The 25011-nt window shown below is 41.3% G+C and overlaps 1 protein-coding gene across 8 annotated transcripts in view; it reads left to right on the top strand.

Annotated features, from left to right (window-relative positions):
• The window catches only part of rap1gapb (RAP1 GTPase activating protein b), a 63927-nt gene that overhangs the window by 5256 nt on the left and 33660 nt on the right, over nt 1–25011 (top strand). For 4 of the 8 annotated variants that reach the window (XM_085777815.1, XM_085777813.1, XM_085777817.1 and 1 more), the window contains exons 2-3: nt 5933–5968; nt 23892–23985. In XM_085777815.1, coding sequence (XP_085633941.1) covers nt 5933–5968; nt 23892–23985 — 130 coding nt within the window. Of the gene's footprint in view, nt 1–5932; nt 5969–16742; nt 17058–23891; nt 23986–25011 lie in introns of those variants that run through there. The other 4 variants (XM_085777822.1, XM_085777820.1, XM_085777819.1 and 1 more) reach the window with 1 other exon arrangement.

The raw sequence follows: 25011 nt of genomic DNA, 5'->3' as shown, positions 1-25011 counted from the left end.
GCATGGGAGCAAGCAGGTGAAGTCACTGCCCCCATAAGCACTCCCACACAAGCTTAAAGGCCTTGTTTGATGTGAGTGACTTACCTATTTTCAGATTTGAGGTTGTGATGGTAAACTGAAGTTTTAGAGGAAGCTATTGGATGTGTTGGTATTTTCACAAGCATAAAATTATGACTGGCTGCTGCATTGCTGTTGACTAAAGTCAACTTTAAGCCTGAAGACAACTGGCAACTGCTCAGCCGCGTGGAAGATTAGAGGATTGTGCACATAACCCAACGCTGTGTTTTCCCTCACAGGTATGACACCTACAGTATAACACATCACACGTATGCGCACAATACACATTTACTTTCTGCTGCATTTTACATCAGTTTGTTTACGTATTTTTGGGTTACTCTGATTCATCTGCATGATGAAACAAATACATTCAGTGAGAGATGTTTGTGTTTAAAACATGATCATTTTCTCAGGGATAAATAGGGATAGGGATAAACCTGCAGATAATTATCACTCAAATCTGCAGGTCTTGATGGTGATATATTTGTTTTTCAAAAAGAAAAAAGAAAAAACTCACTTGACACCACTCACCCAACACCAGCTGACAACTGTCACAATTAGAAGTTAGCTAAACAGCCAGATATTCCCTCATCATTCAGTCAGTTCAGTGATCAAGTGTTCAGAACACCAGCTGGTTTTTATGTTGTGTCCACAACATGTTCTTGATGCCTAAAAGTGATCCCAACAGTCTGTTACTTGATCTGAAAACGTGTCAAAATGATTCTCTATAACATCAAATATTCATGGCTAAATAACCAGCATAAAAGTTGTGACAAAAGAGATGTGACTTGTGAAGAGATTGACACACAAAAACAGTTTCATTAGGACTGAGTGGCAGCAGTTTGATCAAATTCTACTGACAGTGACTGACAGATGTAATCTGATTCTGGTGTCAATGTAAACCCTGTTTTGTGTAAAATGTTACGTAATGTTGGACCACTTCACTTCACAGTTAGAAGCTGATTGAGAAAATAAGTCTAAGTTGTTGTTTTTAATTCTCTCTCACTTCAGTTATTCTCATCAGTTTGAGAAGATTAAAATATTTGCATTGTTAGGACGTTGCCAGGCTGCATCCTCTCTCAGCAACCAGCCAAACTGCCCCCCTCCCCCAGACGTTTGCTTGTCACTTCTACTAAAGCTGCATTCAATTTAGTCCAATTATTCTAAAAAGTTTGACGGCAGCTCGGAAATCAAATTAGCTGGTGAAATTCTGGTTCACTGCCACCTCTGTAGATGCCCGCATGAAACATGGGATGAGAGTGGTCTGTCTTGAAAATAGCAAAAATGAAAAAATATAGTCGGAGTTGAGGCAGTCCCGGTTTATAATAATTCCTGCACTACTGCTCTACATCTTGGAACCCTGCAGAGCGAACTTAAGAGTTTACAACAACCCTTATTTATCCAGTCTAGGAAGAGGAAGACTGCTGATCTGGTGTAATTACTGAAGTGCTCTTGACAATCTTGCTTTGAATGCTAACGCTCCCTCATCCTTCCACTCAAAGAAGACTGATGAATATGCCTAGCTGTATCTCACATTGATTTCTCACATTTTACACAATTTTCTTTAATCCTCCTCTTTTCTGCCAGAGTAAAACCTCTACTCTGGTTTAAGTATATACGTAGTATATATGTTTCACTCTCTCAGCTCTCAGTCATGTGTGTGATTATGAAACATAAGAAAATAATTGCAATATCCATCTTAATGAGAACATTTCAGCTCATTTGAAATCGGATGATCTTCACTGGGAGTAACTGGCCTAATTATAATGAAAATCCAGATATTTTACATTGGAATTTAGCTCAAGAATTGGGTCATACTGTAGTATGTTTTAAAAACATTGGGTTGGAAAGGATTAGTTAATCGATTAGTTAAATATATGTAACAGACAAAAAATCAGTCTGCAGCCATTCTAAGAAATAATTAATCTTTCCTGTTTTGCTGCTTCTCATTATCTAATGTACTCAACTCATTTTCTTTTGGATGTGGACAGTTGGGTGGAAAAAATAAACAATCATCATGGGAATTTATTTCACAATTTTGGACAGTGGATGAAATATTCACAGAAATTCTGAATAATAGTGATCAATGATTTAAGAAAATCACTAACATATATAACTTATGTGGTGTGTCCTTCTGTCAGCGAGTGTCATGTGGCCCCTCAGTGGATGGAGGTGTAGTTGTTTACTGTATGTGTCGGCTCTGTTTTTCATTCCTGACTGTTAACACCAAAACAGTGTGTTGCCTATGTCAGCAGGTGGATTATCACCTACCGTATCGCTGACTTGCAAACCAATATTTCCATTCTCAACATTGAATAACAAACAAAGCAAAAGAGCAGAGCCCTCACCAGCAATTCACATAATGTCAGTGTTTCCATTTCAAATACGTTCTGCAGTCACATACAAAGGTGAGATGTATCGAGTGACAAAACTAGGTGTGTGCGCTATAGGAGTCGTTTGATGTCAGTCACACTGTGAGGATACTGTTTCCATTTCTGACATCATCCTCTTCTCTCTTATACAACTTAACCAATATATTTTACAACAGGATGGTTCTAACGTTTCTATTTGTATTTTGGAGCTGTTTTAAGGAAATGTTAAAACTTTAATGCAACATCTCTGCCATTACATGGTGCAGGTGTTATCTCTGCAACACAAAGCTCTGCTTTAGTGTCAAACACGCCGAGTGACGCTGTAGTCTGAGGTAGTTATAACATACTCTGACATAGAAACAGAAACTTGATATTGAAGAGGCAGGTGCTCTACCAACTGAGCTAAACACAGCCCCTTTTTGTTTGTTTTAATTGTATTTTGGTACATTTGTCAACTGACCCATGGTGCACCCATCCCTGGTCTCCCCTAGTGGGAGAGGAGGGAAGAAGGGTGGTGGCTGGTGGTTGGTGGGGGAGCCGGTAACATGACGGAGCTAGAAAAAGTAACAAGCACTACAGAGCTTCCAGAAGTAGAATATCATCAGTGTGGAGACATAGATGTTCTCACCACTCTGCTCTATCCTGCCCCCCAGTGGGCTGGGCACACTGTTGATAACAGACCAACTGCTCTGTCAAGAATAATTGGATCCATGTTTTAGAATTTAGAAACTGAATTTGCACTCACTTCCTTGTCCTAATAACTGGTCCTTGTCCTTGTGTGGTGTTGCTGCAGTAGATCTGACTACTGTAAAACCAGAAAACTACATTTATTTGACAGCTATAGGTAGCTGCTGGATGAATGTTTCCCACCTTCTGTGTTATAAACTGTTTTCTTTCTTGTCTGTAACAACATCTATGTCACGTCTGTCCGTCCTGGGTGAGGGATCCCTCCTCTGTTGCTCACCCTGAGGTTTCTCTGATTTTTCCCTGTTAAAAGGGTTTTCTATGGAGTTTTTCCTCAGTGGATGTGAGGGTCTAAGGGCAGAGGATGTTGTTATGATGCCATGTAAAGCCCTTTGAGACAAACTGTTTGTAAAAACGGGCTATAATTGTCTTGCCTTGCCTTGGTTATTTTCCGTATATAATGTGTTAGATTGAAAGATTTCTCCCTCCGCCATGTGTACTGCAGCAGGACTGTGTATCTGGTTGTGAATTAATTTCTTAACCATGTGACTAGAGGGAGACATGTTAAAGCTGAAACAAGATTTTAAAATACATTAGGCTGTGCATCTGTTCACATACACCCCAACCCCTCTGTGGCATAGATCAATTATTTTAAAAGTGAGCGAGATGTTGCTCTATGAATATTTTATGGAGGTGATGGTAAATCATATGTAAGTGTTGCCTGAATGCATCCACACTCTCCTTGGGTAAATCTTACAGTAAGTGGTTTTTGGCACTGCCAGGAATCTCATTTGTCAGTTTGGAAGGTTTTTCATGAAGCACTGTAAGGAGAATGAATGATCAAGAAATACACTGTGTCTGTGTTAGAGTCAACAGATACTGATGACAAAATGTGGATGAATGGCAAGTAATGTACAGTATTGATTTTATAGTATTTAACATGCTACACTGGACAGGCCAGAATCACAGAAGTTGTCCTTACATGTTGGATTAAGTTTACCGTATTGATAAATCTTGTATTTTGAAGTAGACACATCAATGAAGTGACCCAGCAGTAATCCAAGGAGAAGTTGAAACTGAGTTTCCCTGACACGCTGCTGTTGCACATTGTACTTAAACCAAACTTCAGCCGCCTTTCCTCTCTTTAAACACTCGAGGGAGGCCGTCAGAGGAATCACTTCAATTACATTTAACTTATTTCCATTTCGTTCTTTTGCTGAAGAACAGAGCGAGTTCCTGCGAGTGTGCGTCTGCATTAAAAAGCAACGTTAATTATTTGATAGGCTTAGCCCAGGGGAGGAAAGGGATAAGCTGTGATTATCAGTAGATTGATTGTCGTCTACTCAGGGGCTGCATGAAAGATTGATCCAGGTGGGAGAGTCTGTCCTGCATCATTTGTATGCATGGTAAATAGAAAGAGAGAAGCACAAAACCACAAAACCTCCTATCACTTCTAAATGTAATACACCAAAAGCCAAACCCAGCTTCTGCCTTTCATCACCTGTTCACCCCTTTTATCTTCCTGGCAGTTAATTTTACCTCAAACACACACGCGCGCGCGCACACACACACACACCAGCACTCTTCTCCTCTGTCATTACTCATATCAACCCATATTTCCATGTAACAACAACAGATCACAATCCCTGGCCTTTTATCTTTTGTGATACAGTATCTGAGTCTTCTTCCTTATGAAACCTGCGCTATTTAGTCAGCCCCATTTCTAGCATCGACTCCAACACTTTATCTGTCTGTCTGCCTGCCTGCCTCTGCCAAGCGCCACTTCCCATCTCTGAGACAATCCCACTCTGGATGTACTTAGCAAGTAGCTGGCAGGCAGAGGAACAGATAAAGGATGTGGAGGCAAGAAAAGAAGAGCATTGGAGGGAGGCGGTGTGGATCATATTCATCTGGCTTCATGGAACCGCATTGTGGTGTTTGTTGTTCAAAACACAACCTGCACTGAGCTGTATTTTTCCATTGATCGAATCATTTCAAGTGATGTGAAAGTGGTTGCCTGTCTTGACAAAATCAACCAACTCTTCTGTTCCATCCAACCCCCATTGCAGCTCAATGTTTTTACATTTTAGCTTTACTGTTGCTATTTTTGTTTCACCACTTTCTTCAATAATAATAATAATAACTTAATGTGTATAGCGCTTTTCATACATGGCCATGTAACTCAAAGTGCTTTACATTTGGAGACAAGAGGAGAGAGAGAGAGAGAAAAGAGCATACATAAAATAAATACATAAGAATAAACAATACATGCCAATTATTATAAATTGAGAAGGCTGTGGTATGAAGTAACTTTATTCCTCCTGTTGCTCCCTATTGTACTTATTTGACTTCTCTCTCAAAGCCCTGTGCTTATTATGGGCAGCTTTTTTTAACTTTTATACCATTGCTTCAGGCACTTTCATCAGGTTTAGTTCAAGTCTCTGTCAAACACAACCACAATCACACACACCAACACACACACACACACACACACACACACACACACACACACACACACACACACATCAAAACACACAGGTAACATACACTCCACTCCCACACTCCAACACACACAGGTAACTTCATGTGATAAAAGTTAGAGATACACACACACAGATACACACAGTTAACCTAATGTGATTACAGCTCCTCCATATCAGTGCTTATAGAAGGATGATCATGTGTGTGTCTATTTGATTAGCTCTGTCTTGACCTTACAGTAAGATCGTGGGTTTGATTCCCATGTTCTAGTTTTTAATTACTGTAATATTGCAAAATGAGAACCAACTATAATTTGCTGCCTGTCTGTTTCTCTCTAGAGTGGACAAGAGCTTCTCCAGGACCAGACTCTTATGGTGAGTTATCTGAAAAACATTATGAAATGCCTTTCCATTGAAGCCTTTGAGATTGTCTACAAAGCTGATTTCCAATGATTCCATGATTCTACATGACCCGCTACACTTTTGATTGTATGTCCAACTTCACTCACCTGAATGAAACTTGACTGGAACGCCAAGGCCAAGTGCTATTCTTTATCCATAGGATTTCACTATACAGTGCATCCATATTCACATAATCCCTGTGTTCAGCATGACTTTGGGTTGTGTGCTGCAGGAACAAACAAGACATTCTCTGTAATGCACAGCAAATTGACTCAGCATGAAGAGCTGAGAGATATCCTCTGACTTTGTCCATCAGTTTCATGCTTAGTCAGTTACTTGTAGGCAGAGGTACAATATTGCAATGAAGGCATCATTCTCCACTTTAATATTCTCAAAATGTGCTTTTCTTCTCAAAGTGGTGACATAGTGATGACCTGAATAGATAAAAAAAAAGAAGGCTCATAAGACCTGTATTTTTAGAGCAGTAAAGCCATAAGCAGACTTCCCTTCCTCCTTATCTCAACTTTGGCTTTCTTTTCCTACAGTAGCTCCTATAAGATTTTCAGTTGTGCATGAAATTATTTTCTCACTTAGAAAACCTGCCTGTCCTTGTGGCTTTGTACCTCTGCCTATGATCAGGATGGCGATAGTGGAGCTAGTAATGTTCCCTGCTTGGCAGGTATGGGCTCCCAGCATGAAGAGGGAAATATGTGGCTGTAAATACAGGGGCAAGAGCAGATGGACGGAGACAGGGAGCACAAGTATGTGTGCAGTACCAGCTGGACATGTAGAGATCTCCACCATCAAGGGCCACAGGCAGATCGAGAGGACAACTTTAGCACAAATACATTATTCGCAACACTTCATTAGTAATACAGTGATGTAGTAATGAATCTATAAGCATATTTGTTTTTGTCGCTGATTCAATCCAGTATGATATTTGATTATCATTATGATATGTAGACGCCGTAATATACAGAGTTGTTTCAGTAACTAATTAAGGCAGCAAACACCATCATGAATGTTGGTTGTTTATGATAATTATCATAGATTGGTGGCGGAATTTCTCTGCTTTGCATCGACTGGAACTGGTGTAGTCCATCCTCCAGCTGAATGAGAAATAGAAATGGAGAGAGAACACAGGAATGGAGTCTAAATATTAATTACATTTTATGTTAATTTGCATTTTCCAAAGTGTGTGTGTGTCTCTTTGTATGTCTCTGTGTCATATGGAGCAAAGTGTCAGCGTGTGTTCTTTTGTTCGGGGGGATTTTGTCGTTTTGTTTAAATGGATCTCAGCCGGCATGCCAGCAGCTAGAAAAACTGTGTTGCTTCATCAGTATATATCAAATGGGCCACAGACTCGCAAGAAAACTGGAGTCCTAATGAGTCTGGAACGACAATGGGAGGGTGCTCTGGAAAGGGGAAATTGAAGGTGCAAGGCTGATTCAGGCTCATCAGGAGAGAATACACCCTTGCACACCCACTGAATTTCATTATGAGGCTTCGGGTTTCTCTCTATGCCTATGGCAAACAGGTCTGTGGAATATGATAATGGTGCTGCAGGGCTGGGTTTAGCAGTTGATAGCTATCCATAGTACAGCTCTCTGATTTTAATCACTGAGTCATTATGCCAATTGTGTATTCCACCAGTCTCGGGCTGCACTTAGATTACGTAAAATGCCTAAGTATAACCAACATGCATAGTATTCAATAATTCATTTCTTTTAGGCACAGTGAGCGATTATGGCAACACTCAATATAAATTTAGTAGGATCGCATTGGAAAAAGGTCTGTGGCTTAATTAGGACAAGTCTCAGTTTTGTACATAGGGGGTTTGTGTGTGCTACATGGCCTTTCACACAGCTGTTGTGTTAGGAACACCATGTCTGTGAAATTTAGAAAAACTGGCTGTAATGGATCCTCTGCTACGGCCACCGCTGCAAATCTACACTGTGTGTGTGCGAGTTTGTGTACACGCCCACACTTTTCCGTCACTCTTGCCGAGCACCACCCTCTCCATCACCTCAGCCTGGCACACAAACTCATTGTGTTGGTGCTGCGGTAACTTGAATCATTTGGACAAGGCGGTGCTCTTTAGGAAAGGTGAGAACACACTTGCTTTACCGTGCTAAACTGCTCGCAGCACATTGTTCCCAATTAAACACTCATTAACATGATTGCCCTCGATAATAGTGGTGCTTATCCTCCTCATTCTGAAGCTCCTGCTGGGCTGCAGCCAGAATACTGTAAATGCCGTGGCATTTCTGCAAGAATTGTGGATTTGGAAATAGCAACTTGATTCTGCACTACTGGGGGGAAAGCATGAGAACAATTTAGTAAATCCAGCAAATAAAGTGTAACATGATCAGCAATTCTACTGTAATTTTTGAGAAATAAATAAAAATAATTTCTTGATTATCATATTTAGTAAGGGACGACCGCTTGTTTGAGACAGTGTAAGATGTTCTGTATACAAAGCTGGCGGTACATCTGTTGCCTTGCAGACATCAGTGCTGCGGCCAAGAGCCTGAACAACCCTTTGACTGACACAAGGAGCTGAGTGCTAATGAAGTGGTCCTCAGTGCTGAAAAGAGTGAGTTAAAGAGATCCTAATTTGGCGCATGTGCCTCTTCAGAATGCCGTTTATGGCCATTGTCCATCCTAATATAGGAGTTAGTGTTGTGTGCAGATAGCAAATGGGAAGAGAGGGCAGCCAACTGCAGCTCAATGGGCTCAGGGTATGGCTGCACTGTCACAGGGACAAAGCAACTGTTAACATTTGCCACATCAGATGCTCTGGATGGTGCCTTCCGCTTATAGCATACACCACATGAACAAAATACGAGAGCTGCCTTCTTGATATTGTGTCCCCCCCCGCCCTTTATTGCCTGGATGGCATCTCGTCTCACGGATATTCAACTGAACTGAGATGTGATGGCTGAACAGGCCACTGCATCAAGCTGAATTTATTGTAATGTTCATTGAACCATTCCTGGACAGTCTAGCCTAGTGCTACACCCCGCTGCTGGGATGTCCCGCAGCTTCAGTTTTAGCAATGAGAGCAAGTGTGCAATGAACACACAGCCCACACAATCCAACCATTATTACCGTCCTGCAGTATTGACGCATGGATTGAGGGGGCTCATCATTTTAATTTTAATTGTGAAAAGGGTTTTGAAACGTGTCGGTGTGCCCACAGTTCCTCAGTGTCATGAGCAGCTGTGGAGCTTATCAGCTGCATCACACTACTACAGTGTGACAAGTTTGTTATAATATCAGCACCACTTTTAGACCGGCCTGTGATATGGACCATCTGTCGCTCTTCACAGATCATTTCAGCCTCCTCTGGCCTCATCCTCTCCTTCACAGCCACCATGACCTTCACCTGCAGCTTCAGCAGCTTCAGTCCCTCTTATCCCTCTTCTACATTGCATGTTATTTGTGCCCATCAGTTCTGATGACAAATTTAGACATTTTGACACAAGCCTCAATCCTGTTATGAGCAAATCCAGTGTAATTTATCCATATTCTAAAATAAATCCAGACAATGAAGGTATTGTCTATAATTTTGATTAATGCACTGCAAAAATACTGACCTACCATCCTGGTATATGTGCACACCTGCTGGTGTGTAGACTGTCACAACAGTTTGTCCCATGATGTCCTTGTTTCTTCAGTAAATGTATGAACAGAAGAATGTTTCCACATCCCATGACATTTCACAGAAAACACTGTAAAAAATATCCCTATCCCTATATAATATATGCACTTGTTTTGTAAAAGCACTCATCTCATTTAGATGTCTTCCATAATGAAATGAATGTGATTGATGGTAATTATCTCTAGAGGCTAACAAAATCCTATCATTAACTTTTTGTATCATTTTCAGTGGTGACAGACCGGTCGCACTAATTAAACCCAGGTTGTGTCTTTGGGAATGTGCAACAGTGCAGCTGAGTTTTGTCACAGATTAAAAAAAAAAAAAAGCACTGGGGCCAATGGACTGATTCTGTGCTATTTTGGCTGCCTCAAAACCATGTGGAGAAGAGACCCCTGCTGTGACCCAGACGGGTGTGTCCAGTCCTCAGCGAGTTCACCGAGGAAAACATGATGACCCAATGCAGTTGCAATGTGGTCTGCACATGCAGTTTGTGCAGAGGGAACAGTGAGAGAGCAGCAGCATGGGGACGGAGGCTATTTTAGCAGATGGGGTTCGCCTGTTACTCAGTGCACCTGTTCAGCTAAATACATTCTGGCCTGCAGATGCTGGTAAATGAGAAAGGAGCCGTGCATGCTAGGATCTTTTTGAGTTACTGTCCACCTCCTTGTCTAAAACTTCTCACTCTTTGTTAAAGGTTACGATGCTCAGTTTAATACACTGTGACACAGATGCTGCTGTTGTTCTTTTGAAATATATTACTGCATGTTAAAATGTTTTTTTTATGCCCACTCTTTCAATTTTCCTACCGATGATTAAAAGCACCAATTAGAATATTACTCACTACTGTACATTCCTCCCTGTTGTGCTTCATTAGCCTCTCCACCTCGTATATAGACGTACTCCGCTAATTATCTGAAAAGCTCAGACTTGAGGGGGGTAATGTTGCTTGCAGTTGTAGCCATTTAACATTATCAGGAGGTCGACTCCATGTAATCAAGCTCTATTACATCTCAGTTCAGCAGACACCTCAATTAGGCGCTGCACATACCTCACTGAGTAGGATGACAGAGAGCAAATGATGGAGGAAATGATGCGTCGGTCTTACAGTGCAAATTGTTTTGCTCAGGCGTGCGCAGTTTGCCTTGTGCTCCATTTATGACCGTTGTTCATAATTCAAATGGTCCCTCATATAGTTACTCAATGACGTATGTGCCATCAGTGTCATCAGCTACATATTTATAAACCCATTTCTGAGGCACGAGTTGTCAGTGGAGATGAAATATGACACATTCTTTTGTCTGGAAAGTGGAGAAGACGGATGTGATGTTTCATGCTGAGGCTCATTAACACAGTGTAGTCAGTAAAGTGGCCAATGGTTTCACTTCTTGATTTCCTGTCCAGCCACTTCACTCCGCAGCCTATAAGCAAAGTCACGACTCATTGTCCAGCTGTTTTGTTTGTTTTCAATATTCATAAACCTAAATTTCTTATTCAGATGTTATTCATCATTCCCGCATCACTGTTGTCTCATTCGCAGCTTCAGTCTCTGCTTGAGGTTGGCTGTGTTGTTTACCGTTTTGTCTCTTTTTGTGTGCATGTGGTCCTCACTCAGGAGCCACTGTGTCCACCTGATGCAGCTACTGACAGCTCTTCATGTCCACATAATGACTCTAATCACCCAGTTAGTCACTGTGGCACTGAGAGCACTGCAGAGTGGGGGTTGCCTCCATCCACTTGCCTTTCATTTAGTCTTGGAAAAGATGATATTGTCAGAATGTTAAATTCTGTCTGTGTTTTTGTTTTATTTATGTATTTATTCGTTTGTTTATTTAGAAGGGATAGTGCATATTACATGAGTACTCACTGTAAATACACCGGACTTAGCACTGCTGCTAAATTTCATCCGTAGTCCCCAAACAGTACAACAATTAACATAAAAAGTCCATAAAAACAGAGGACCGATAGATAACAAAATAAGTAGATTTACATGATTGCAGGAGGATTGAATATGATTCGTTGAGTTTAAAAACATACAATTGCACATGCCCAGACTAGATATGAATACTTTACCCAGACTGAGTATGGTTACATGATTGCACCCTGACTATTGCACACATACCGGCCATAGACATTCACACATAATAACTACATAGCTACACTATTGCACACACACCGGCCATAGGCATACAAGAACTGCACACACAAGAAAGACCCAGATTAAACACGATTACCATACTGAGAAATATATGTCAAGTGGCAAACAATAAAAGTACTGCTGATGGTAGTTCTTTTCAGTATAAAATGTACTTAGCTGAAAGCTGCTGCAAAGCATTGCACCTGTTCCTTTGTGTTCCCTGGGAATGTTGTTCACAGTAGCACAGCCAACAGCCTTTCCTTTTGCCCTCAAATTATGTCAAAAATTATAACATGCTATTATTTTCTTATTGAATGTAGTGCCTTTCGCTGTACTTCAAGTGGTGTTTTTCACAGAGACAACAGGCAATTTAGAGCTTCTCATTTCCATAAGTGTGAATGTGATCATGTTTGTCTGAATGGACAAGCTTGTACGATTGGGAACCTGTCCAAGGTGAACCCAGCCCCGTGCATGCTGGTGTAGAGGCCAGACCTATACTGCAAAAGCCACAGCACAATGAATCTGAGCAGACCAGTTCTTACTGCTGTGTTTTATAAATCAATTTTCTCTATGTGAAATTTTATATAAACCTGAAACTTGATTTGATCGTTCCATATAAAGTGTATCAAATGTAAAACTGCACAAGGCAACACTGCAGTGTAGCCTGATTTGAAGTAGAGGAGTTGTGTTGGTGAACACAGCATGTCTTCCATAGGCTACCGGCCCCACTGACAGTCCTGTGGTTTTACACTCAGTTTGGGTCCAGGTTTATCACTGCCAGAATCAATAGAGAGGGCCACCTAAATTCAAGGTAATTATGAAAGCTGGCAGGGTTCTGGGCGTGTTGACAACACTGTTGTTGTGTTGAAGAACTGCTTTGTTTCCCACCTTTGAAACCAGGAGGAGAATGAGAGCCAAGGCTCCACATGTTAATTACATTTTTGATAGAGAGTCATCTCATGTCTCTTTTTCTGCTGTGGTTTAAAGGTGCCTTTTGGAGTTTTCCTATAAACAAACAAACTTAATATTGACAATTTGAATGCATGGTGTGTATCCTTGAGGTCTAACAAATGTTTTGAATACACTTCCCTCCTCATAAAACATGCAAAGCCCTGTTTGTTGAAATGAATTTAAACCCTGTGTTGTTTACATCCATTTCTGCATACTGCAGACTTCCTCCTTTCTTCCCATTTAGGAGAAGCATGAGACCAGTGTCAGGGTGTAAAGTGCTACCTGAGCACTCACATGCAGTACAAACAAAATGTGAACCCACTCGTGAAAGTATTGTTCCATAGCACTGCTAGTGGCTAAAACGTCCCGAGGGGAGTTTCAAATACTTTCCCACAGGCTTTGGTTATTTTTTTAGTATTAACCTGGACAAGCCTATGGAAACACTGAAATACGTAGAAATGGGAAATGGAAGGGGAAAAGACATAAAACTTAAAGCAGAAGTAAGCGGAATATTTGTGTTAATTATATCTTCCGACAGCAATCACTTACATAGAGTGTTTGGTCTGAAACACGGGTCTGTCAGTCCCTCTGCTCTGCTCTGAGCCGAGGAGAAAACTTTTCTCGTATCCTACAGTTTTTATCCAATGAGGAGAGAGAACGGCATGCAGGGCTGTGTGTGCAGCCAAGGGATGCCGTGAATGTGGTGACGTCGGGACGAGGACTGTTATGGTGCGTTCAAGGCAGCCCGTAACTCGTGTTTTTCCGACCTGTGAAGTCGTACCAGTTCGATCTGGTACGAGTTCACGGGTTGGAAGTTACGAGTGGCCGTTATAGTGCAGTTTCACAGGTAAAACAGGTCGGAAAAACACGAGTGGGTTGCCTGGAACGCTACAAAGTCGTAAGTTGTGACTTAATGCTGTAATTTACGGTTTCAAAAGCCTGCCTGGAACGCAGCATTAGCCAAAACGACCGGATCGCTTACTTCTGCTTTAAAGTTGTGTAAATTTTTTTGATACCTACACACTATTAGTATTAGTGATCATTGTTACATACCTAATTCAACATTAAAAGGCATTCTTCCTACATTAATACTGTACTACTAATTAGACTGTTACAAATGTTTAACTCTCAATTGACAGCTAATCTATGATGTGTTCAATAATTGCGAAACTTATGGATTCAGCATTTATAAATCAAGTGTTAGGCTATATCAATAATTATTATACCAGTTATTTAGAAGATGTTAGAAGTTCATAAGATCATTTTTCAAAGTGTAAGTAAATGATTAACACACTTATTGATGACTTAATGATTTAAACATAAAATAATGAGTAAGTTAATAGATGGTTGATCATGGATGAGCTTGATAATTGAGAAGTAAACATTTACAACTGTGTCTATAAAATACACACTAATTAGGACTAATGGAGGAAGAATGCTTTGTAAATGATAAATTATCGGTTAAGTGTTGTGTGATTTTGGCTCAGTTACTGTAAGCTAATGCTACTCCTCTTTAAGCAAAGCACATACCCAGATTGTCATATTTGTGTCTAGCCTGCTGACCAACAATGTTAGACAGATCCGACAGCAGGGGGAGTCAAAATCCTGAGTGTCATTTTCCCTCTAACTTACAGAACTCATGTTTGTGAGTTTTCTGTAATAATACAACATTTTTCACCACCCAAGGTTTCAACTATTCACAGAGCTGCTACACATTTCGTTTGAGCTGGGAGAACCCTCTATCATTAGGATCATTGATAACAGTTTTGACTTTTGACCTGAGTCCATACAGTATAGAGGATGTTTCAGACACACAGCTACTGGGCCACTACAACTCAAATGACATGGGTGGGAACAAAGTAAAGACTCATTGAGAGAGAGGCAGAGGAAACAAAGCTCTGGATAAGTCCACACTGAGGCTGAATCTGCCCTGTGGCATTAGAGGAGGGGGGACTTGAGCATGACTTTCTGTCCTCAAGTGTGTTATGGATGTCACAAGGACAAAATTCGTATTTGTCTTACTAATGTTGTTTTGCAGAGTATTCTCTGCTGTTTAGTGGTGTGTAAATGTTAAATTTAGCTGCCTCAGGAGAAGACTGTGAAGAGAGTGGGAAACAGACAGTCACAGTGAGAGACAGACAGAGGGGGGATGAAACTAATGAAATGAGAAATGGGCAACAAAAAAAAGAGAGAGAGAGAGAGAGAGAGAGACTCCAAAGAGCCGCATTTTTTATGTTAATTTGTTGTATTGTTTTGGGGACTACGGATGTAATTTAGCACATGTGCTAAATCCGGTGTATTTACTGTGGGTACTCTAGCACTCACTGTCCATTAATATGCATTGTCCCGACTAAATAAACAAATAAAGTAAAGTAAAGCATGACTCACATACAATTGCTCTTGTAATTGCACACCATCTGATTAACTTGACCATTCTGAATTCCCATGTACTCACTTGGAAAAAAAAACAAAACATAATTTGTGTATTCAACCTCCTCCTGACCTGGTTTTACTCCCACTTGTTCTTCCCTGTGTAAGCAAAGATCCCCTTTCATCCTCAGCCCCGCCCCTCTGCTGCCTGCCAGGCTTGAAGCAGGCAACCTGCCTGCCTCACGCTCCTTCTCTGCCTTCTCCTCATGCAGCCATCCCTGGAGTAACACTGCCTTCCCCGGGTGAGTGGTATCGAGCAGGTTACCTGGGAACCTCTGCTGGGAAATCACAATGTAGGTTATCCAGTGTAACAGAGAACCACCAGAGTAGTGAATACGAAGTAAATGTTCATTCTGGCACACGTGCATGTGTGTGTGAGTGCTTCACCTTTCTCTGCGCTACCTGTAACATTACACCAGATAAGGGTGTGGACGAGCCAGCAGGCCACCAGAAGGCTCTCCTCACATCCCCATATTGTTTGAAGACCTCCATTCTATCTTATTGATTGGCTCTGCTAGTAGAACTACAACTGTAACTCTAGCAAGCAGCTCGATCAGTCATCAGAGGTAATGCCTCAGAGCAAAGACACAGGAGGAGAAAGGATTGGCATTCTGAGATTTGGGAGAGTGAACATCTCTGACACCGCTTTCGGAAAAATGGAGCATGTTTGGTAAGGTGATGGGTCATTTGATCATAAATAGATGTTTTGTATCTTTTGTGGGGGATCGCTGTGTTTAAAAATTGCAGCAAATGTTACAAAGCTGAGTCACAGCAAAGGCGCATGTGACGCAGATTGAATCATCAGTTTAATCTGAAAACACCAAAACTCCTCTTATGGTTGTAAGGGAATGCTCAACTGTGCACAGCCCTCAGAGACACAATATGTTGGCCTTATCTTGGATGATAAAGTGATTTAGGATTTGTGCAGTGTTTTGCAGATATTGTAATGTTTGCTGCAGAGAGGTGGCGTTGAAAATCCGGTGAATGTCTCTTATGCAAATCTACTTTGTTGTGACTGTGCACGTAATGTGTAGTGATGTCTCCCAGTGTCTCAGGCATGGGGATTTAGCCTCCCACCAAATAGGGAAATGTGATTGCTCAGTAATACATTTGGGGAAAAGTGACCTGTGCTTATATTCCACTGTGGGCTGAGCAAGTGCTTTTCTCCATTATGTGTGAGTGTGCCACTAAAAACCATAGCATTTAAAAGCTTTCAGCTAACTACAGTATGTGCCACTGATGTGTCAAATGGACAATGGGATGGTTAGGCTAATCTCAGCAGGAGGTGTTTCATGATGTTGGAAAAAGCTGTCAGAGCGAGGCAGATACTAGGACACAGGGATTCGATGTCATCTCTCAAATGAGGCAACGTCCCTTTTTATGGAAACTTGGCTTTCAAGCCCACATCCGGCTGCAGAATTTGGTCCCATTGACTGAGCAGATTCTGTTATTAACAAGCATCGTCGCTTGGGGAAATGCAAAGCAAAGCAACACCCACAGCTTGAATGGGCAGCTCTCTTGTCACAGACAGATCAAGAGAAATGAGGGGAGGTGGAGATGGAAAACAGACAAAAGAGGAGACATCTGGAGGGGGAGCAAGAGCTAGAGAGAGAAGAGAGCGTCTGTGCTCGCCTCAGAATAAAAACAGCCAGAAACATGCACGCATGTACGTGACAAAGAAGGAGAGAGGGAGCGAGGAAAACAAGGAGGGTAGAGGGAGGGCTACTCTCAGCATCATCTGACAAGAGAGAGGCTGATCTCCGGCAGCAGGTGTTGGAGGACAGAGAGACTGAGTCAGACAACAGAGCGAGCGATACGTAAGGGGAACAGCAAATTGTTGAAGAGAAGAGACTGAGCTGTGAGTGAGGCAGCACTGCAGACAGGTGAGCATGGATAGAGATGATGGAGTGCACTTGTAACTGCTGAGAGATGAGAGGCAGAGCTAAAGTCAGAGCAGAGAGAGTGATGAGAGAGAAGGAACAGACATATGGTCCAAGCAGCTAAAGAATTGTCTGCCTGCTGTGAAGTCCTGTGTCCAGCTCTGTTTAATCCGTCCCGATGTCTTCATCTTCCACTCTAAACTTTCTCTCTCTGCATCTCTCTCTCTCTCTCTCTCTTGTCCACCCAGGAAGTGGCGTCTCGAGTAAATGACTCTGCTTTCATTGTGCATTAGCTGCTGTAGTTGATTAGATTAGTTGCTCTCTACTAAGTAGACCTGCAAAGCTTAGGGGTTTGTGCGTGCACTTGTCTCTTTCAGACTCGGGTGTTGTTCGTGCGTGCATGTGTGCATGGTGCCAGTGGAAGAAAAGCTGAGCAAAGAATTACTCTTTAAAGAAAATATATCATCCAAATATGGTTTATTTTGTTCAGTATTTATAAACCGGAGGAACTCTAAGCCGTGGAAATAATTTAAGCTAGAATGCAACTGAGAGGAGAAAACCTGGAGCTGCTCCAGTGAAGATGAAATGGAAAACAGTATTCTGGTTTCATAGATTGCTTTGAGCTCTCACGTTCAGCTGAGCTCGTTGCTTCATTTGACTGTTTTGACAACAATTATCAAGAGGAAAATGTGACTGTTGAGTTTGTGCATTGCCGGTGCCAGCCTCTATTTCGGTGTAATTGGAGCAAGTCCAGGATCTGTCATTTGGTGACATCAAAACAGCCACTGACTGATGATGGTGATGGTGATGGTGATGATTCTGGATACTATTAGCAAAAGAGAGTTACAGCTTGAGAGACAGTTACATGGGTGTAAGGAAAGCAAGAAAAACAAAAGATGTGTTTGGCAGAGTTCAAGAGAGATGTTTTCTGAGTCTTCAGATTTTTGTGGTAAAAGTATTGACTACTACCAGACCTGCAGCTGTGTTGATAATGGTGTTCTTTTAGAATGACATGTACTGGAAAGAGCTTTGAATAAAGTCCTGTTTCAGTAAAAAAAAAGTCTTGTGCAGCTCTGTTGCTCTGTTGATTTGATATTGTGCAGATTCAGACTGCTAATGGGCCGATCACTGACTAACCTCACTTTGTGTCTGTAGACAGTCCAACCAAAATTGGGTAGAATGAGATCAATATCAATATGGTGCTCAATTTCCCTTTAGGAAAGTTTTCTGCTTCTCGTTCCTTATAGAAATCACTGCAGCCACTATTCCAAAGTAATGAATAGTGCTTCTGATTTTTATTAATGCAGGATGCCCCAGGGTTTTCTCCCTGGCGGGCACTTGTGCATTGAAGCCTGTTTTGGTAAGCTTTAATGGAGAAAGTTACTCTACCATTAATAGACAAGGTTACTCCACCATAGCGGCACTCGATCCGATAATATCTGACTCTCCCTGTACTGCCTGTGGCTATCTTTTGTTTGCCAAAGAAACCACTGCATCTGTTGTGCTGGCGCGCATGCAGCACAGTCGTCTTCACCCCACGTTTAGCCCGAGGTCCAGCGTCTTTACTAGAAGAACCACTGTGGATTTCTGCTGATGAGATTCTGAGATGACCCTTTAGATTAACCTCAGAAAAGCTTTTTTTTCTCCTTTTCACCATTTCACTGATTTGGCTTTATGACATGCCTGATGTTTTTCTGCTGCAGTGATAAATATCATACTGACACATGCTGACAAGCCTGACTTTCAGCTGACTGTGGCTCCTCTGCTCAGACTATAGGGCTAACCACAACTGATGAACTGAGGATGATAAATTAACTGTTAAGTGACTTGTGGTGCAAAGTCAGTGTAATAATTGCCACCCAATATAGTTAGGTACACATTACATTATAATAAGCTTCATAAAGATACACCCACTTATCAAACATGACAATCAAAGCATTATTATTACAATGTACTGAATAGTCAAAGCACAGTATACTTTAACCACCTCTCTATTACTATGGTAAGTATAATACTGATGATAATCACTGATGACTCATACAATACATAATGTATTCTGTATTGTATTGTTTTGTTTTGTTTTTGTTTTATAGCCTTGTGAGTGCAGCAGATCTGTCAGCACATGGAAGTTCTGGTTTTCCGCCCAAAGCAGATAGTGTAGTTGATTAACATTAACTGACTAACATGTGAAACAATGCCTCATGTGTCCAGCTGCCCTTGACCCCTCTTAACTCACACAACAGCAAAACCACACACCAACCCTGTATTCAAATGTATCTTTTCAAATGAAGTTTGCACACAATTTGGTTTGGCTCAGCTCATTTGTATGTGCAGGTGCTGCACAGCCAGAGCCATGACTAGACTGAAGGAAGGTAGAATACTTATCAGAGCTCATGACCCAGCAGCCTGTCGAAGCAGCTGCAGGCAACACACGAGATTAATTGGTGGATTTAGTTTCAGAATGCTTTGCGTCCATTTTAGGAGCTTCCTGCTGTCAGAAAGTCCATGAGAGCATATGTTCAAAGGGCCTGATGGTGAATATTAGTTATTTTGGAGTTTGCCTCACTGGTGTGAAGAGCAAAGTGAACAATTTCTTCCAACGTCTTTAGATGGTTTACTACGGTGCATCTTGTAATTTACTTTAAAATATGCCACGTTAAAGGGACATTGTGTAACTTTTCCTGTTATCTATTCACGAAAATCGACTATTTGGTTCAAAAGTCTGTTTTTCATTAATCGGTAATCCCCCCCATCAACAAACTGAAGTGTTCCGGTAAGCTCTGAATTTGCCGTTCATATCATTCATATCTACATGGAGCGGGTAAGCTCGGTGCTGGCTGCCATGTGGTGTCGCCATGTTTTTACGTTCAGTGGCAGCGTGACGCGTCTGTGAAAAGTCACCGCGGTAACGCAGTGAGGGGGAATGGAGTGTTACACTGATGCTGCATTCATGTGCAGTCGGGCAGACGGCCGTCAGTAACAAACCAGATGTCATTTTAGTCACACAAGTCGAGAGAAAGCCGGTAAAACGTGGGTCAGGTAAACAATACGACATCGCCATGACAACATATTGTCACGTGTATTGTTTTGCCTCGTGCTGACGGACCACTTGTTTATGCCGTTACGTGCAGCGGCTGTCGTCCGTCTGCCGTCTGCCCAATTTCACGTGAATGCAGCATGAAAAATACGATTGAGTTGCTTGTGATATACAACCACAACACTAGATAGGAGTAATTCCTACACAATGTACCTTTAAGCAACTGATGTACTGTAGTTTACAGCGTATGTTTGCAAAATAACTGGAGATTGATATTTATATATATCAGCTTTCTTACTCATTGTGTAATACCTTTCTAGCCCAACATGGCAATATACACATGTTCTATGTGTCATTCAGCAAGGGAGAAAATGTTCAATGTGGCGGGGACTGCTGGAGCTCCTCGTAAAAGAATAACAATGGTCACTCTCCTGAAAGTTGCATTTTCCTGGTGACTCGTGAGTTTCATGATAATGCCTATAATTTTCTCAAATTTTATGCCAACATTCATTCAATATTGTATTTTTTTCCTTCTTTGTAAATGGTACATCTTACAGTGATTCAGGGAAAAGGTAATGTTGCTAGGTGACACACACATAACAACTGCAGCTGTAACCAGAAACCATCCTCAGTATGCAGAGAGAGCTTTTTGAACAGTGTGTATCACAGAGGAAAAGCTGCTCATACCTGTCAAGTTGGTGAAAATAAAGCACGCGTCAGTGTGGTAGTAACCACACGCTCGGTCAACAGAAGCAGATTATTATGGATCTTTTAATAACATTGGCTTGAGCAGCATGGCCGTAATATACCTCTCTCCCTTCCACTGTTTCTCTATTGACTCTCTTCATCTGAGTAATTCATCAGATGTGATTCAGAAATGAACTGTACACCCGAGATCGTGTGTGGGCAGCTTGTCAACAGGCAGCCAAACTGTCATTGTTTAAACCGGTTAGACAGATGTTTCATCCCGTGTGGCAGCCAGTGACACTGTGACTCTGCCACCTGGCTGCTGCTGTGCACAGGCCTGACCTGTGCTGGCTATCAGGCCCGAAACTCATTAGTCCATTTGTCATTGATATAGTAGGTATAGTCCAACACTGAGAGAAAATGTTTGAATAATTTATCACCTTTGGTGGTATAATATTTATTGAACAATATTTTTAAGCAAAACTGGATAAGGCTGTTCCATTCTCATGTGCAATTATTCCCAATGTTTCATGGCCTGTTATGATAGTAAACTAAATATATTTGGCTATTGGACTGTTGGTCAGTGAGAACTTGTGTTGGGTATTTATTTCTTAATCCATTTTATAGATCAAATGATTAACACTAATTGATTGAGAAAATAATGGGCCATTGAATTAAAAAACAATGAAAATAATCATTTGTTACTGTTGTTACAAAAATATTGAAACAATAGTCACTGCAGACATTAGGGATTGTTAATCATGTATTAATTGCATTATTAATGAGAGTAATAACATTAAAATTCATAGTGGTTGCATCTCATTTAGAAATGCCCCACGGCCAGCAGTTCACCACTGTGCAATAGGAAACACTGATTACAAAGGGAAGCTACAAAAACACACTCATTGGAAATTGCAGCTTTTATTTGAAACACACCTGTAATGTATAAAGAGCATGGTATTTTTTTAATCACCGTTGAATCACTTTGAATAACATTTTGTACATGTAACCTTGACCCCTTTTAAAGTACACAATTATAAAGACAGACTCACACCCAGGAAAATGAGTGATGGAACAGCTACATTATAACCTCAGTAAAAACCATCAATGCAGACTGTACAGTTTCATCACACTCTTTGCATGCCAGCAATATATCTGCTGCACCAGTGCACGACGGCTCCTTTGCAGCAGGGTAGACGATGAATTACTGAATATTCCTCTATGATTTGAGACTTAATACATTCATATCTTACAGTATCATCATGTCACATGTCAGGATGATGGTATTTGATAACGTGTGCTCACCGCGATAGTCAGAATATGCCAGGCTGAAATCCTTCCCTGAGTCAAATTTAGCATTTACCCCTTCGTATTTCTGTTATCTGCCTTGTATAGCAATGCAGTGTGGGCATAAGCGTCCCACATGGCGGTTTGAGTTGTGCAGCTGTGAAGCAGCAGGCTGGTAGTAAAGACAAATTAATTTAGAAGCTGTGCTTTTATATTTGCAGAAGTAATACAAATACAGCAGCCAGGTCAGTGTTGTAATGTGTTTTTTGGGAATTTCAGTTTAATATTTGATATCTGACCTCAATCCCTCTAATACCCTTCATAGTTTAACAGTTGAAACAAGGTGTCATCAAAGTCTATTGGCAGATTTCTTACTGAACAAGCTCAGTAAGCCACTTCTTTGTAGGCAGATTTTTTAATGCATAATTCTTGGCTTGAAGCAGCCTTTGACGTATTTTCTTTGTGTTCTGGCTGCGTTATATGGAGGACAAAACAAAGTTCTCACTCAAGAGAAATGTCAGTTCTGAGAAGCTGAGGATGCGGTGGAAGTCATTTTCCTGGATTCAGCAGAGATCAGAGGCAAAAAAGAACAGTGCTGCTCGTACTCTGCTCCAAATAGATGTCTGAACCACAACCCCAGGTCAGCAGTCTGTTGTCATGAAAGTGCAGCTCTGTTTACTGAAACTTACAGATTTTCCCCAGCTGTAATCAGCAAGGTGTCTTCACATATGAAGAGCCGCAATATCCGATAACGCCCTCAACAAGTCACCCAGTTCCAGTCAGAAAAGGTTTGAGCTCGTGCTCTGGGTTTCAGCCTCTGCAGCAGGTCTGTGAGCAGCATGTGTGCACAGACCTGCTGCTGGCTCTAGCAACTGACTGTAGTGTGAGACAAAGTGTGAAGTAATATGCTGTGACCATAATCCTGGTCATACTGGTAATTCACTCCAATCACACAGAGGAGACGAGAGGCTGAGAGGAAGGGATAGTAGCATTTTTTTAAATGTGGGGTTGTATGATCTACAAATAGCCCCTAAGTACTTTAATTGCAGTAGAAGACTCTCTGCACTCCTCCCGTTAGCAACGCCAGCCCATAGCCCTGCCCAGAGATTTACAACATACATTGTTGTGAATGGACCCAAAGAAACGGCCTATTTTCGCGGCCTAAAAGAGGTTTTACCTGAAAAAAAATGCACAGTTCCATTGTTCGCTATAATATAATTTTTTCCAGCCCTTCAAAGTGCAGGAAAAACACAGTTTTTATTTGGACCTAACCAACTCACGTATCCCTCTCCGCCCAGGGTTAGCACCCGCCGATCAGCAGTTGGTTAGGTCCAAATAAAAACAGCATTTTTATACAACCCCCCTTTAAAAAAAATGCTACTATCCCTTTAAGACATGAAAGCTGAGCCTCCTTTCTTCCTCTGCTTTGTATCATTTTTCTCTTTGTTCCACTTCTACACTCTCCCCTTGTCATCCGTGCAGTTCCCCTGCTCTTCTGTTTCACCATCTCACCTCTAATCACACTAATCTCATTGATTGCAACATGGCCTGTGTCAGGGCAAAACCAGCACACCAGCCATACATGATGCAGAACAGGAAGTTTTTGTATTCCATCCTGACTGAAGAAACACTGTGGTGAAATAGTTGCAGCCATCTCATTGTAGTAGGATGATTTTCTTCAATGAGATGAGTCAGTTGTGTTACAGACCTTTTCCTGTCCTTTTATTGCATATATGAGAAACTCTTAAGGCTACATAACCTCTCCCTCCCTTCCTCTGTCTCCCCCCCAACCCCCACCCCACCCCTCCAACCTCTCTGACTCACAGGAAACAAGATGGAAGGATTCCTCGTGTCTCTGATGAAGTAGAGCCTTCACTAGCACACTCCCACCTTCCATTTCCTCTTCCCGCACTTTCAAAGGTAACAGAGACTTCGATCTCCTCTCTGAGGCAGCGCCCAGAATCTGAAACTGAGAATAACAACATGTATTAAATCAAAGAATGATTTTTCAGTTTAACGATGTTTGACATGAAGCTGCCATAGGAATGATTATAACAATCAAAAGCTGTTTTTATGATCGTAGTTGAAGTTGTGAACCCACTCAAATAACATTAATGATGGTTGCATCCTTGTGGAGTTTTAGTAAAAAAGCAACTGGACTTCTTCTCTTGTTTCACCCCTCATCCAAAAGGCTTCTTCAGTTCTGAGACTAATGCAAGAAACCCAGGTATTTAAACCCAGAGTGGGTGGTCCTATGATGGTTGCATCCCATTTAGATGCTCATGCTCCAGGCCTCTGGGATTGTACAGGGTGGATGAGCATGGCTTACTGGCACTCATAAATCATTGATTATTAATAATATTATTATCTGAAGATGTGCATTTCCTGTTATGTCAAGTCAAAAATATCTGCAGTTGAGAAGTTCTGTTCAGGATATTTTGCAATGGATTGCTGTACCCTTCCACATCATAAATTGTTATCTAAAGAAGAAGTGTCACAGTGAAAGATTTTTTTTTTTTTTTTTTGCATGTTTAGAGTCACTAGTTCTCAGAAAAATGATGGATGATGCAGCATGCAGAGAAGATCTTCACCTGGTTGCTCATTAAAAAAACATCCAAGGTCTTTTGCTTTATATCCCATGAGGTGGTAGGTTCGCTTCATCAATAGCCTTCAGTTTACCTTCACCTTGTTAGATTAGAAGCAGCACAAGTGAGTGAAACAGTTAATTTTAGAAAAAAAAATGCATGGTGATTTTTCAGACTATTTGACCAAGTAATATTTTGCAAAAGTGAAATAGAAATGCTTTTGAAATCCAAAATGACAGATATCATCCAAAAGCCCTGCAGATATTCTCAGTCTTTCTGTCATTGCACCTGATGCCCTCAGGGCCTTCAATTAAATACTTCAGTGGCTGTTGTGGTGGATGCAATTGTCACAATTAGCAGA

Source organism: Trachurus japonicus, chromosome 5 (genome assembly GCF_045865225.1).
Source record: "Trachurus japonicus isolate A0001 chromosome 5, Traja_1.0".
Classification (NCBI taxonomy): Eukaryota; Metazoa; Chordata; class Actinopteri; order Carangiformes; family Carangidae; genus Trachurus; species Trachurus japonicus.
This window is presented reverse-complemented; position numbering and strand designations above follow the sequence as displayed.